A 13,056-nucleotide genomic window follows, 5' to 3' on the forward strand; every position below is an offset into this window, starting at 1 on the left:
ACATAAATCCAGCTCATACTGCTCACTGCCATGTTACATTTTGTTATTCATTCATAAGAAATTAAAATATAGAAAAGCAAAAACATGGCCTGATGAAAATAATTTAATACAAACAATCAAAATCTTCAATAATTTCAGTACAAATAATCAAATCTTGATAAACAACTCTGTAGCATAAACATGAGAGAATTCAAAATGGTAATGTTGGTGCTGATATTTCAACATTTCTTAATGGTAATGGGCAGCTTATGCTTTGGACATAGTTAAAAATATTAAAATTAGTTTCAAACGTCTAAACATAATACGTTTTTTTTATGAGTATTTCACTGAAGGTATGATATCTATCGAAACACCTGCAACACACACAACACTCCAATAAAACTAAATACATGGTCAAGTATCTGTGGGTCCTTTTCATAGGTAACAAATTATTTTGCTGACTGAACTAACATTTATACTCACTCAGCTGCTGAGAAAATCAGCAGCACATGACTGACGATATGACAGGGTCAAAGTTTAGATGAGAGATCACTGGGCCACTGCCCACTGCTGCCACTGCATTGATGCAAAACAACAGCACTGTGTTTGTCTCAAACTGTTTTCACTTGATTAAATGGTTAAATGTACTAACTGGAGTCACAGGTTGCCGCTAAAAACAAGACAAAAACATGATGTGTACACAGGTACTGAATCACACACATCCTTCACACTATTAGATGAACGTGTGGCAGGTAGCAACACCCACAGCAACGTCCAACAATGTCCAAGGCTCTCAAGACTGATGACTGACTGACTGCAGCTTGAAACTAGACAAATGCACTGACCTCGCTTTGAAATATCCTGTGTTGATTCAACTACATTTTTGTCCACAAACTGAAGAGGCAGCAGTCATACTTTAGGTAGGGAGTAGAAATCCAGGACCAGAAAGCTTGATGGAGGCTAAAATTGTCTTAAATCATCCACTGGTCTTGATCCTGGTCAGGTCCTTCCATATCCACCTGACAGAGGAAGAGAAGAAACAGAGCAAGATTAAAGACTATTACTCCTCCATCTGCAGATAGAAAAGCAAATGGCATTTAATTCAAGTGTATTTTAGAACTGGATTAGATAAATGTAACTTTTTCAATGAAAATAATCTTTCCCCGGCCTTGAATGTAATTGCTTCCTACAGAACTTGTGTCAAACTCTAGGCCCGCCACATCATTTTATGTGACCCATGAGAGTGTTTTTCCTAATCTGATAAATTAATGGGATTTATATAATATAATGTAATAAAATGGAACACAATAAAATGTAACATTGTATATTATTTATGCTATAATAACAAAGCAATATGTATTTTACTTTGACATAAATGCATGCACAATATTTGTACATTGAATATATAATAATCAAATGCAGAGACATGTGAAGGACTAGTTACATCACCCCTGCTTTATAAAAATATAGATTTAGAAAATCTATTAAGTTCTTGCCTCTCTTTCCCCTCATCCCTCTTCATTCAATGCAGCTGAAGTCCACCAGCTTACCACCAACTCTGCTCAAACACTGTACAACTACTCGACACTACACAGCAGTAAGTTGAAATATTGGAGTAAATCAGCCCTACATGTTCGAACTAGACACAGATTCTGAAGAATATTGATACAGAAAGTCCCACTCTGCACGTTGATAGGATTGTTTTGTTGTTCGTTATGTCTGCATTTTCAAGGAGGAAATGTACAACTATTGCACAGATTGCCTATATATAACACCATATGGGAGACCACATGTTAACAAGGTAAAAAAAAAACAACTGAATTTCATTGAAAATAGAAGTGTTGTTAATTCCCTCTACTTCCAAACAGCAACAGGCTATAAGCTTTGTTGAAGAGAAAATATTGTTTAAATTCTAAATTAAAGTACCTCATTGATCTCGCCATCATCCGGTGACTCATTGTAGTCGTTCATCTCATCCATGTCCTGCATGTCTTCCTCATCTTCAGAGTCTTCCTCACTGTCCTCTTCATCCTCATCGTCCTCTTCTTCCTCCTCTTCATAGCCCGCCTGTGCCCAGCAAAAAGCAGATTACATGGGATAAATAATAATATCAACTTCATTTATATGCCACCTTTAAGACTATGTGAAAGCAGGACACCCAGAAGGAAACATTACAACTTTCAAGATTAAGTTAAAAAAAAGTAATCAAACTATTGTTATGTATATAGCTCATTTTAGTCAAGTAATAAGATTGGCATAATGAAATTACTCAATAATTTTAAATATTCAGGTTAAGACTCACGGTATTATACATTGCATAAATTTAAAAGAGAGAGATTTAAATAAAAATTTAACTGACCAAAAATCAATACTAATGTTAGGAACCCACAACATTTTCTACTTTCACAAATTACACTGACTAACTTACACTTTCAATTAAGGTTATGGTCCTACAAAATTATACATGGAAAACATATGTAAACCCATGGAAAAAGCCAACAAATCCAAAGATTTCACATGAGCGAGGATATTGGGACCTCTGGCAGAACCAGGCTCAGGCAGGGCAGCCATCTGCCTCACCCACACCAGGTGAGGGTAAAGGTTAGGGACAAAAAAAGAAAAGAAAAACAGACAACAAGCAGGAGAGCATGAACACGGACACACATCAGCTACACCAGTAGCTGCAGATCAGCCACAGAAAAGACGGGACTATTCATTCAACTATTCATGCTCAAGTTATTACCTCAAAAATAGGTTTCCCAATGGGCATCAGGTTGTTGTCTTTCTCAGCAATGCTCTGCAGCTGAAGCAGCACAGTGAGGCACATGTTAAATTACAAACAAGCGTAGTGAGGAAGATGACACGGTGTTGGAGCAGAGGTTTACCCAGGTCTGGTGCTGCTGCTCCTGCTGGTGCAGCTCGGTCTCGTCCACACATGGTCGGTCCAGGTTAAACCACAGAGACTCCGTTATCCGGGGGAGCAAAGAGGGGAACAGGGTGGACATGTCTGACACACGGGGATGACAACAAGCACCGTGAAATAAAGTGTTAACAGACCTCAGTTTAAACAGCAAAATGTACCCGTTACATATTTGTCGTAGTTATTTTAAAAGGACATACGACAAGGAGTAGTGGAGTGGCTCACTAACTTAACACGTCGTTAACGTACGTTTTAAAGTCTTCATGTTTTATGACACGAAAACTAAAATCTAACGCCACCTCCGCGAATCGTCTGGGTAAAAATATGGTAACATAATCAAACAATAAAACAATGCACTGCGTATTTTTCCCAGAGTAAGTACCTGACAATGTCTCGCTCCAGCTTTTCAAAAAATTCAAAACAAATTTGACCGGAAGCTGCTGGTGTTCGTCTAAAAAAGATCCTCTCTTCCAGTGTCGCTCCACACAGGTTCCGCTTCAGGAGCATGAGTGGTATGAGTTCCAGGGAAGCGAGGTAGAAACAATAATGCAGTCTGTCTAAAATATGTGATAGCGATAATAATGATATGTGTGTAAAGTAAGACGGATTACTGCTGTGCTTTCAGGCGTAAATACTGGTAAGTAACTCAATCAACAGCAACGGACAGCTTTTACCACCTCGACCAACAGATATCTTTTGTCAAGACTTTTCTTTTTAGTCTGTCTTTTGATCTTTTTTTTAGCTTTTAGTCAAGTTATTAATACTGAAGACATCAAAACTATGAAAGAACACGTGGAATTATGTTGTAAACAAAAAAATTGTCTTCAGTATTGATCTACAATGTAGAAAATAACACAAATAAATTAAAAACATTCAATGAGAAGGTGTGTCCACATTTTTGATTGGTAGTGTATATATAAAACTGGAACAACTAAATATTCCTTATTCACATATATTAACCAAAAATCTTGATATTTTGTATGACCTTCTTTGACCCTGATAACAGCTTGCATTCTTGCTTGTTTTTATGGACTTCTTGACAGTCTCTTTTGTTATTGAGCTCCAAAGAGTTTGTAGGTGTTCCCAGAGACTTGCTTTGGAGGAAACTTCTGTGCCATCTATTTTTGAATTCAGTAAATCCCAGATAGGTAGATTAGATAGGTAGACAGATTCAATAGGATTCGAGTCTGGACCTCGACTTGGCCAGTCCATCAGTTTCAGTACTCCAGATTCCTTTCTCTCGGTCCAGTAGTCTCTGCACAGCTTTGAAGTACGCTTGGGGTCATTGTCTTCTTGATGAACCCACAATCAATCAGGTTCAATCCAGAAGAAAGAATTCCATGATGCACCAAGATGTCGTGGTAGGCCTTCTTGTTCATGAGACCAAGATTTGAACTAATTTGACCATGCTCTTTCCACAAGTGGAACCCCATACCATAATAGAATCCCCACAGTGTTTCACTGTGGGTGCAATGCATCTAGCCTCAAAATGTTCTCCAGCTTTTCTGCAGACATAAACTCAATGACGCTGACCAAAGAATTCAAACTTGGACATTAGATTTTCGTTCGTCCAGAGTATCTTCTTCCAGTCATCAACAGTCCAGTGTTTGTGCTCCCTGGCAAATTTGGGCAGTTTTATGGATGTTTGCAGGCCTCAATAATGGCTTCTTAACAGCTATTCATCCCTTTAAGCCTTGTTCCTTCAGTCTTCTGCTTGTGGTTATTCTGGAGACATTCTCAGATTCCGATCTAGAAGCATTAATCATTGTCTGAAGATCAGCAGTGATCTTCCTTCTGTCTCTAATACTTAAACTCTTGAGGTGCCTGACATCTGCTTCAGTTAGCTTTTGTTTTCAGTGTCTTCCTTGCCACATTTTTAAAGAACAGTCTCTGCCATTGAGTCCAGGGCATACTTGACCACAATGAGAACACTTTATGTCTTGCCCTATTTGTCTCAAAGACCATCCAGCATCATGAAGTGCTTTAGTTTGGACTCTGTCTTTCTCAGTGAGTTCCCTACGCTTCACCATTTTGAACAAGAATGAGGAATTTCCAACAGAATTCAAGTTTTTATACTCAAATTTGAGTCAGCATACTGGAATTTGCGGAGAAGACAGAAATTACTCCAGAATAACATACAACCACTAAAACAAATGTTTCTGTTCATGAATGCAAGCAAATAACTGTATACTAATAATAAGCTTTGCTATTTTTCTGCTTTTTGTAGTTAGTTTTATTTATTTCATTCACTGACGAAAACAAAAAAGAAAAAAAATTCAATACAATACAAAAGTTTCCAAACTTGTGAATGAAAAGGGAGCAGAAAGAAGAGTAAGCATTAAAAACAAACAACAAACAACAACTGTAAATTTGAAAATTCATGAATGATAGCAATAATTATATTTTAGCATTAAAAATATTGATTGATTAAAGAACTTGCACATACTGATGGATTAACCATTACTTACACACAAAGAAATCTATCTATCTATCTGTCCGTCCGTCCGTCCGTCCGTCCGTCCGTCCGTCCGTCCGTCCGTCCGTCCGTCCGTGTGTGTGTGTGTGTGTGTGTGTGTGTGTATATATATATATATACACGTGTGTGTGTATATGTGTGTATATTTGACATACACATAGACATTTACACTCACCACACTTTATCACTCGCTTCACTGTGTTAGTAATGTTTAGTGTTTCAGTTGAATCAGGAAACCACTGACACAGATGCAGCAGGAGCGTTTCTTAACCACCACTCTTTTACTCTTTAACTCCCCTTACTGCCTTCTCAGGTCACGCTGCCTTTTCACTGTGTGTGTCCTCAAGTATGTTTGGCATGTGCGAGAGAGAGAATGAGTAGGACCTTGAGATAAGCCAAACCTTCCACACAGTAAAATGTAATAAAACTAATGACACACACACACACACACACACACACACACACACACACACACACACACACACACACACACACACACACACACACACACACACACACACACACACACACACACACACACACACACACATACACACACACCTATATATGCAGCAGACTTTGGACTTGGACTTGGAAACTAATTAGTTTAGGGTACTGCAATTTTTCCATTTTACTTGCATTAAAAGGCAGCAATCTTGTCACTTTCGACTCACACACTCCCACAGACACACACACACACACACACACACACACACACACACACACACACACACAATCTCACTTCACAGGCAGCCACAGATGTGTGTTTTATAATTCTTGTTTAGTCTTGAGAAGTGTGTAAGAGGCAAGTGGAGATACGGATTTGTCAGATCACTTCAAGAAGGAAGCATCACAGAATCTAACAAGGTAAATTGAACTTGTCATCACTACTTGTAAAAATTTTCTAATTTGATTTGTATAATAAATTTTGATTTGTTTCACAAGAAGTTAAATAGCTCACTCGTGAGTATTGTCTACAGGACAGAGATATTTTTCACTTGCTCAATCAAATCACTGGTGAGTGTATCTTTGATTGGTTGCTTTTATATATAGTCACTGACTGCTTCTAAAATGGATAAATTGGGTTTTAGAATGATTCTTTACTCTAATTAGTATGTTTCCTGCTTTCAATTGAATTTTTTATATACAGAACAGTAAGATTTGTGGTGGTGTCTTGTAGAGAATACAGCTGTTCTCATGTTTATTCTTTGTCTCATAGAAATGAGAAAGTAAATGAACATCAAACTGCCAGAAAGAAAAAGCAAATACACTAAAAACAATAATGTTTTTGGATGTTAAGGAACTTGTGTTTCAGTATTATGTAGGGGTTACAGATATTGCATCAGTGCTTATGTCAGAACTTGAATGAGTCATGTTTCTCTGAGTTTACTGGTCTTCTGTCCTTCACATATCATGTCATGAGCCATTAATTGCTTTATTACCCAACAGTTGAGTTGAAACCTGCTATAACAAGGTTAAAAGTTTTTTGTATCATATACGGACCTGGATGTGCTTAAAAATTAAAATCATAAACTCTGTCATGACTGAGGTATGCTTTGATAGCCATGCTGGATGAGATTGCAATAAACTGGGTGATGATCAGCAGTTTTTTTGCCTGTAAAACAAACCAAAAAAGGAGAAGTCGCAAAAGCAGGACCCACACACTGACTAATGTTGTGTGTTTTACATTTTGAGTCATTGTTCCTGCATGGAAATTACCATCCTTCAGCATCTTATAGACGGATAAAACTTTCTTTGAGGGTTTGAGTTGTCTTGTTCAAAGATGCCACATTAGCACACAGGAGTAAATGTGGCATAAAAATGAATAAATAACATTAAGAAATTTGTTTTTAAGCAGGTGTATAAGTTTGCTGGCATGGTGAGTGTAACCAGTAAAGGACATGCAAACACCATAATTTTTTTATAGCATTTCTATTTTTGCCTGCTTGTACCATCTCAAGTGAGATACCCAACTCCTGTAAAAATAAAATACTGGCATCCCTGTGACATGGTAGACTTTTAATCTCTACTACTTGCCTTTTTTTGTTTGTTTTTTAATCGTTTTATAAAGAACTTCTCACTGATCTGTGTCCATACCTAGAGTCATGTGGGTTGTCCTGGCCTTGCTGTTCACCCTCTCCAGCGGCGCTCTGTCTCTGGACAAACTCAACATGTGTATGGATGCAAAACACCACAAAGAAGAGCCTGGTCCTGAGGGACAACTGTACCTACAGGTGAGTGAAACAGTGATTTTCAAGATAGAATAAGATAAAAAAAAAGTAGAATGCACGGGAGTTCTTGTCTGACACTTGAACTATGATTGGTATTATTTCCCTCTTCCTGTTTGCAGTGTGCTCCTTGGCGTGATAATGCATGCTGCAAGGCCAACACCACTGAAGAAGCCCACAACGATAACTCCTACCTCTACAACTTCAACTGGAATCACTGTGGAGCTATGAGCCCTCAGTGCAAGAAACATTTCGTCCAGGACACTTGCTTTTATGAGTGCTCACCACACTTGGGACCCTGGATACAGCTGGTGTGTTGTCCATGCCTTCTCTCGAGCCTAGTCTCTCATGTGTGTGTGTACTTGTAACACTAGATGGCAGCATAGGAAGCAAAATCTACATATACAGTTGTAGAATCAAGATTTTTTTCCATAAACTGTGTTCGGCCACAGTTGAATTTGTAGACAATTTTCTAACTCACTTCACAAAACATAGCGATGAAATTGTGAGGGCAGCGAGGTTATTTCTTAAAATATATCTCTTGTGTTTTGAAATTATGGATCATACAAACAAACCAACTTTGCACATGTGTTCAGGCGGATGAGAGCTGGCGTAAGGAGCGAATCTTGGATGTGCCTCTGTGTAAAGAGGACTGCGAAAGTTGGTGGGAAGACTGTAAGAATGATTTTACCTGCAAGACTAATTGGCACAAGGGATGGGACTGGAGTTCAGGTAAGACACACTCAGGAAACACAGCGTATACACACATCAGTGGACACATATAGATCTGTTACTGAATGCAGCCACAGGAAGCTAATTTAGCATTTTGCATGCACATTTGCACACTTGTCTTACACAAAAACAAGCATTTTTGACTTTATACACACAATATCATGCACTCAGTCTTCTATTTCTCTCTTTTCATTGGTTGGTGGATAATTTATGCATTTGCCTTTGTGTTTCTCCCCCCTCAGGTGTTAACCGGTGCCCTGCAAACACAAAGTGCCAGAAGTGGACTGAAGTTTTCCCAACTCCCAAATCCATGTGCGAACAAATTTGGTCCAACTCGTACCTTTATACTACCCTCACCAAAGACTCAGGCCGCTGCATGCAGCTTTGGTTCACTGGACCAAACCCCAACAAGAAGGTAGCCGAGTACTACCTCAATAATGCACAGCAACACCAAAGCTTTACCCTGATGACGCTGCTCCTCCTGGCTGTCACATCCTCCTCTGTAATGATGAACTAAAATGATATCCTGTATCACCCCAGAGCTACCAATAAAACGGATAATGCTCTTCTGTCTTTGTGGTTTTGTTGTCCTCCTTTCAGTCATTGAGCTTCCTAATTGACAGTAAGAAATGTTTGGTTTGCATTCAAGCCAACATACGCACCAGATTAAATAAGATTCACAGGCACTTCACAAAAACATGAATAATGATCCAAACAACACAATAGTATCTTATATTGACGACAAAAAAAATGAAAATCCAATGTTTTATCATTTCTATGCTAAATACATTTGCTTATAGACTTTAAAAAGTGAGGACCACTGCTTAGTTAAACATATGGCTGCAAAATGAAAATTTCATGGTTGCATAAAACTTTTAAGGTGCAAACATTATTTTGCTGGGTTGTGTTGCCATAATAATCTTTGCATTTGCATCAGCCAGATATTCTGTATAATTTAAACATTTTTTTTGCATTAGTTTGTTCAGAATGAATTTCAAGCTGAGTCCCTTCATGAAATTGCTTTGATAACAACATTTTTATTCAGTCAGTCGGATAATACTGGAAGAACTTTTTTTTTGTGATTGACCAAGTTTAAAACCTGTGTTCATAATAGCAATAATTAAGAGCGCGACACTTACATTTTTTTAATAACTTGAAAACACTATTTGAAACTATATTTTTAAAGAGTAATTACCTTAAAAACTTGTGCATGTGCTACCAATCATATGCAAGTTGTAATTACCCAAACCTCTGATTGTAGAGGACGAGTTAATTCCCCTAACACAACGTAAGTTGTTGGTTGAACATAATTTCATTGAAAGTTCTCATAACTGAAAAAAGTTGATGCAAACTGTTGTGTTAATTTCTTTGTTGAACCCAAGTATTATTTTTTGGAGTGTATAATAGTGAGCCATCGTTCAAGGAACACTTAAGTCTACCATGCATGTACAAAGGAATTTAGTCAAACCAACCCATCTTTTCTAATTATTCTAAATAAATATGTGACATTTGCTCATCTCTAACTAACTAAACTTGAAATGTCAGGATGCATTGTTAGTAAATTAAAAATCCACAGAAACACTTCCTTTATTTAATTTAACCGTAATTTAAGAGAACAGATGATGGAAACTTGCTAAATGTCTTTGGTAAATGAAGCTATAGTTGTTTATATTCCTAATAACTTTTCTCACCATGACAAAAATACTGAATTCAGTCCCAACACCCGCAGATTTATAATCACTCTCAGTAAAACTGGGAGCTGCTTCACAGATTGCCTTTGTACTGTCGTACAAAGCAAAAAATAGTTTCAACATCAGAGGCTGTAAGTTCTCAAAGTTAAATGAAGAGGAATGCAAGGCCTTCAGTAACCATAGACTGAATATTAGGCCGGCAATGTGATTAACTGATTCAGCTTCATATCTTAAGTTTATTGAACTTGTATTCTCAAATTCAGCTACTTTAACTCAGCTAGTTTTACACTTCACTTACACAAGATGACTCTGTACAGTTAAGTACAGTGACAGGCTGACGACCTGTCCAGGGTGTCGCCTGCCTTCACCCTGAGTCGGCAGGAATAGGCTCCACACCCCCCTGGGATCCTAAGACTCCCTAACACATGTGAACTGACTTTACTGACATTTTGGTTTAAAGGAGCGACTGTCAACTCTCCTTTTGGAAACATGCCATTTATTGCTTTCTTCTGAGAAAAAACAACAAAAAAAACATGAAAGAAAAACACACAAAAAAACAAAATTATGATTTCATTGCCAAAATCAAGGCAGCACAGTAATTCTTTGTCTACAAAAATGCAGTAGATTCAAAATTTGTGTGTATAAGGAAAATAAAACAGAAATAAACCTGTGCATCTGGACAAGCCATGAAGGGACATGCCACACGATGTACTACTGCATGGCTCTTGGATACCATTTCTCTTTAAGTGCAGACTGTGCATCAGTTTAATAACCCCTTCATAATCTCAACCACCAGTGGGGAAACTGTAAAATTGACCCCAGATCTGCACTGAGGAAAAATGTTCCTCCACACTGGGCCCCGGTGATCACACTGTCACATGACCACGCAGGGCCAGCTAGTGGTTAGTGGGCTCCGCTGCCTGGTAATTATGGGGTTCCAGTCCCCTGAGTGAGTGTGTGTTTGTGACAGAGAGAGAGAAAAGGAAAGGAAAAGAGTGTGCTAAATGTCTCTGACTCCCTGTATGTGTCAGCGTTGATTCGTCTCTTTGTGTGAACGCGTGTGTGTGTGTGTGTGATTGTGAGGAGCACGTGTCAGTTGCCATTGGTTAGCTGGTGTATCTACAGGAGGGCCTTGGCTGATCAGAGATACGTCTGAGATATATAAGTATTTTGCAACTTTTGTACATTTTGTACTTTTAGAATCTAAGCATGATATGATTAATCTAGTCATGTTTAAAGGACATTACTCATGCAGACAACAGTATCTTCGTGTTTTGACAGTGTGGCTTTGCTTGCTGACCAACATCGGATGTGTGAAAGTGTTTCTGAGGCTGATAACATCCTTCCTGATGACAACACTGTATGATTCTGCATTTAAAATTTAGCCTGCGTACCTTAACTGAGTCTTTCTAGCCTTTTCTCTCTGCATAAACTACCTGCACCAAACTTCTGTACGCCAACAGGAGTGGCATTGCATGGTAGTAATGCAGAAGAAAAAAATACAATGTAGAAATCAGAATCCGAAATACTTTACTGATCTCCGCAGAGAAATTTCTTACATTGCAAGTGCTCCTATTCATGTCTTAGAAATTTAAACAACAGAAAAATTATATAAGACAAACATAAATAGAAAAATATGTCCTAAAATATAAACATAAATTTTTAAAAAAGTATATGCATAAAATCTAAAAATGTGTTGTGCTAAGAAAATCAAAGTATACAGTGTAATGCTAGAATCACTTTATTGCACACAATGCTTGCCATAAAAGAATATGTAGGATAAAACTTACCCTGGGTTTAAATGAAAGAAGGCATTTGAAAATCTCTCAACAAATTACACATTTTGTTAATTTTTGAAGTAAAATAGTATTGCAGCATGAAATAATGCACTGTAACTTTCAATTTCATGAATTAAAAAAAAAAAAAAAAAACTCAACAGAGCTGATAAATTCTCTGACTGGGCTTGCCTAACCGACTGCCCGAATAGAAGCTAATTGATGCCTACAAAGCAGAGGAAGGCTATAAAAGATATGTGAGCATTTCCAGCTTGCAATTTCCACTGTCTGAAATGTCATTAAGAAACAGCAGCTGAGGGAACTGGGAAAGTCGTGACAAGAAGTACTTGAAACAGAGCAACGTCTGACGACAAGAATACCTTCACCAACTGTTTAGCAGGGAGGGTCAAGATATTAAACTATAGAATCATGAAAGTGAGTCTGAAAAGAGGCTGTGGTTTCAGCGATCCATAACAGACCTCAAACTCCACCAGGAACTACTTCAAGAAACACATTCTCAGATGTAATTGCTGCTTGGACGTTGACGTGAACAATGTTTACAAGTCAGAAACTTTGACGCAATGTGCTCAAAGTCATCTGATTCTGGTATATGGTGGCCTCAATTGTTCTAAAGCAAACCTGTCACCAAAAAAAAAAAACAAAACAAAAAAAACCCCACCACAACATGGCCAGTCCTTTTGGCACAACTTACAAAATACAAAGAATCACAGATTTCTAAGAATTTGGGCTTCCACTGTATATCCATGCGGCATTTTTGTTTCTGGCTGTTTAATTGGAATTAATGGTTTGTTGTGCTGTTTGATTGGAATATCATAACAATGGCAGTGGACAATTTTGGTGAGATGTAAAAGTTGAGAAAAAAATTTGTTCAGATATGCTGCTGAGTAAGTGTCTTGATTCTGATGAGAGATCTTGCAATAAACCCTTATGATGTGGATGTGTGGAGGCAGACATATTCAGCAATCAGGAGAACTTTATAACTATTGTTAAGCCACATACTTTTACAGTCTTTTACAGTCAGCTCGCACACACACAGACATGCAGTGTGATGCCATAACCAGAAATAGCGCTGGGATGGCTGCTGTCCCAGTGGCTATTAATATGCAGCTTTTCTGAGGTCATTGGCAACACACACCACTGACTGCCCAGCTATCACCCCCCTCTCTCTCTTTATGTCTGCCTCTTTTGCTTTGTAAGGAATGTGTGTGTGTGTCCATACCACATTTCAGGAGTC

The 13,056-nt window shown here is 38.0% G+C and overlaps 2 protein-coding genes across 3 annotated transcripts; one reads left to right on the forward strand and one right to left on the reverse strand.

The window, feature by feature from the left end:
- Positions 1 to 87: 87 nt before the first annotated feature.
- Positions 88 to 3,415, reverse strand: anapc15 (anaphase promoting complex subunit 15). Its single transcript, XM_023273813.3, has 5 exons — positions 3,282 to 3,415; positions 2,865 to 2,986; positions 2,723 to 2,782; positions 1,906 to 2,046; positions 88 to 998 (listed from the first exon to the last, which is right to left on the reverse strand). The coding sequence occupies exons 2-5, from the start codon at positions 2,982 to 2,984 to the stop codon at positions 951 to 953; spliced, it is 369 nt and encodes a 122-aa protein (XP_023129581.1). The 5' UTR covers positions 2,985 to 2,986; positions 3,282 to 3,415; the 3' UTR covers positions 88 to 950.
- A 5-nt stretch (positions 3,416 to 3,420) lies between these two features.
- On the forward strand, positions 3,421 to 8,904 carry folr (folate receptor). 2 transcript variants are annotated; one of them, XM_055012556.1, is made up of 5 exons: positions 3,421 to 3,536; positions 7,477 to 7,609; positions 7,726 to 7,914; positions 8,200 to 8,335; positions 8,578 to 8,904. In XM_055012556.1, exons 2-5 carry the CDS (start codon positions 7,481 to 7,483, stop codon positions 8,850 to 8,852), a joined length of 729 nt encoding a protein of 242 aa, XP_054868531.1. In that variant the 5' UTR covers positions 3,421 to 3,536; positions 7,477 to 7,480; the 3' UTR covers positions 8,853 to 8,904. The 2 variants fall into 2 exon arrangements, with proteins under 2 accessions (XP_054868531.1, XP_023129560.1); XM_023273792.3 differs by lacking the exon at positions 3,421 to 3,536 and adding an exon at positions 6,043 to 6,242.
- Positions 8,905 to 13,056: the final 4,152 nt, after the last annotated feature.

This window comes from Amphiprion ocellaris, chromosome 7 (genome assembly GCF_022539595.1).
Source record: "Amphiprion ocellaris isolate individual 3 ecotype Okinawa chromosome 7, ASM2253959v1, whole genome shotgun sequence".
Classification (NCBI taxonomy): domain Eukaryota; kingdom Metazoa; phylum Chordata; class Actinopteri; family Pomacentridae; genus Amphiprion; species Amphiprion ocellaris.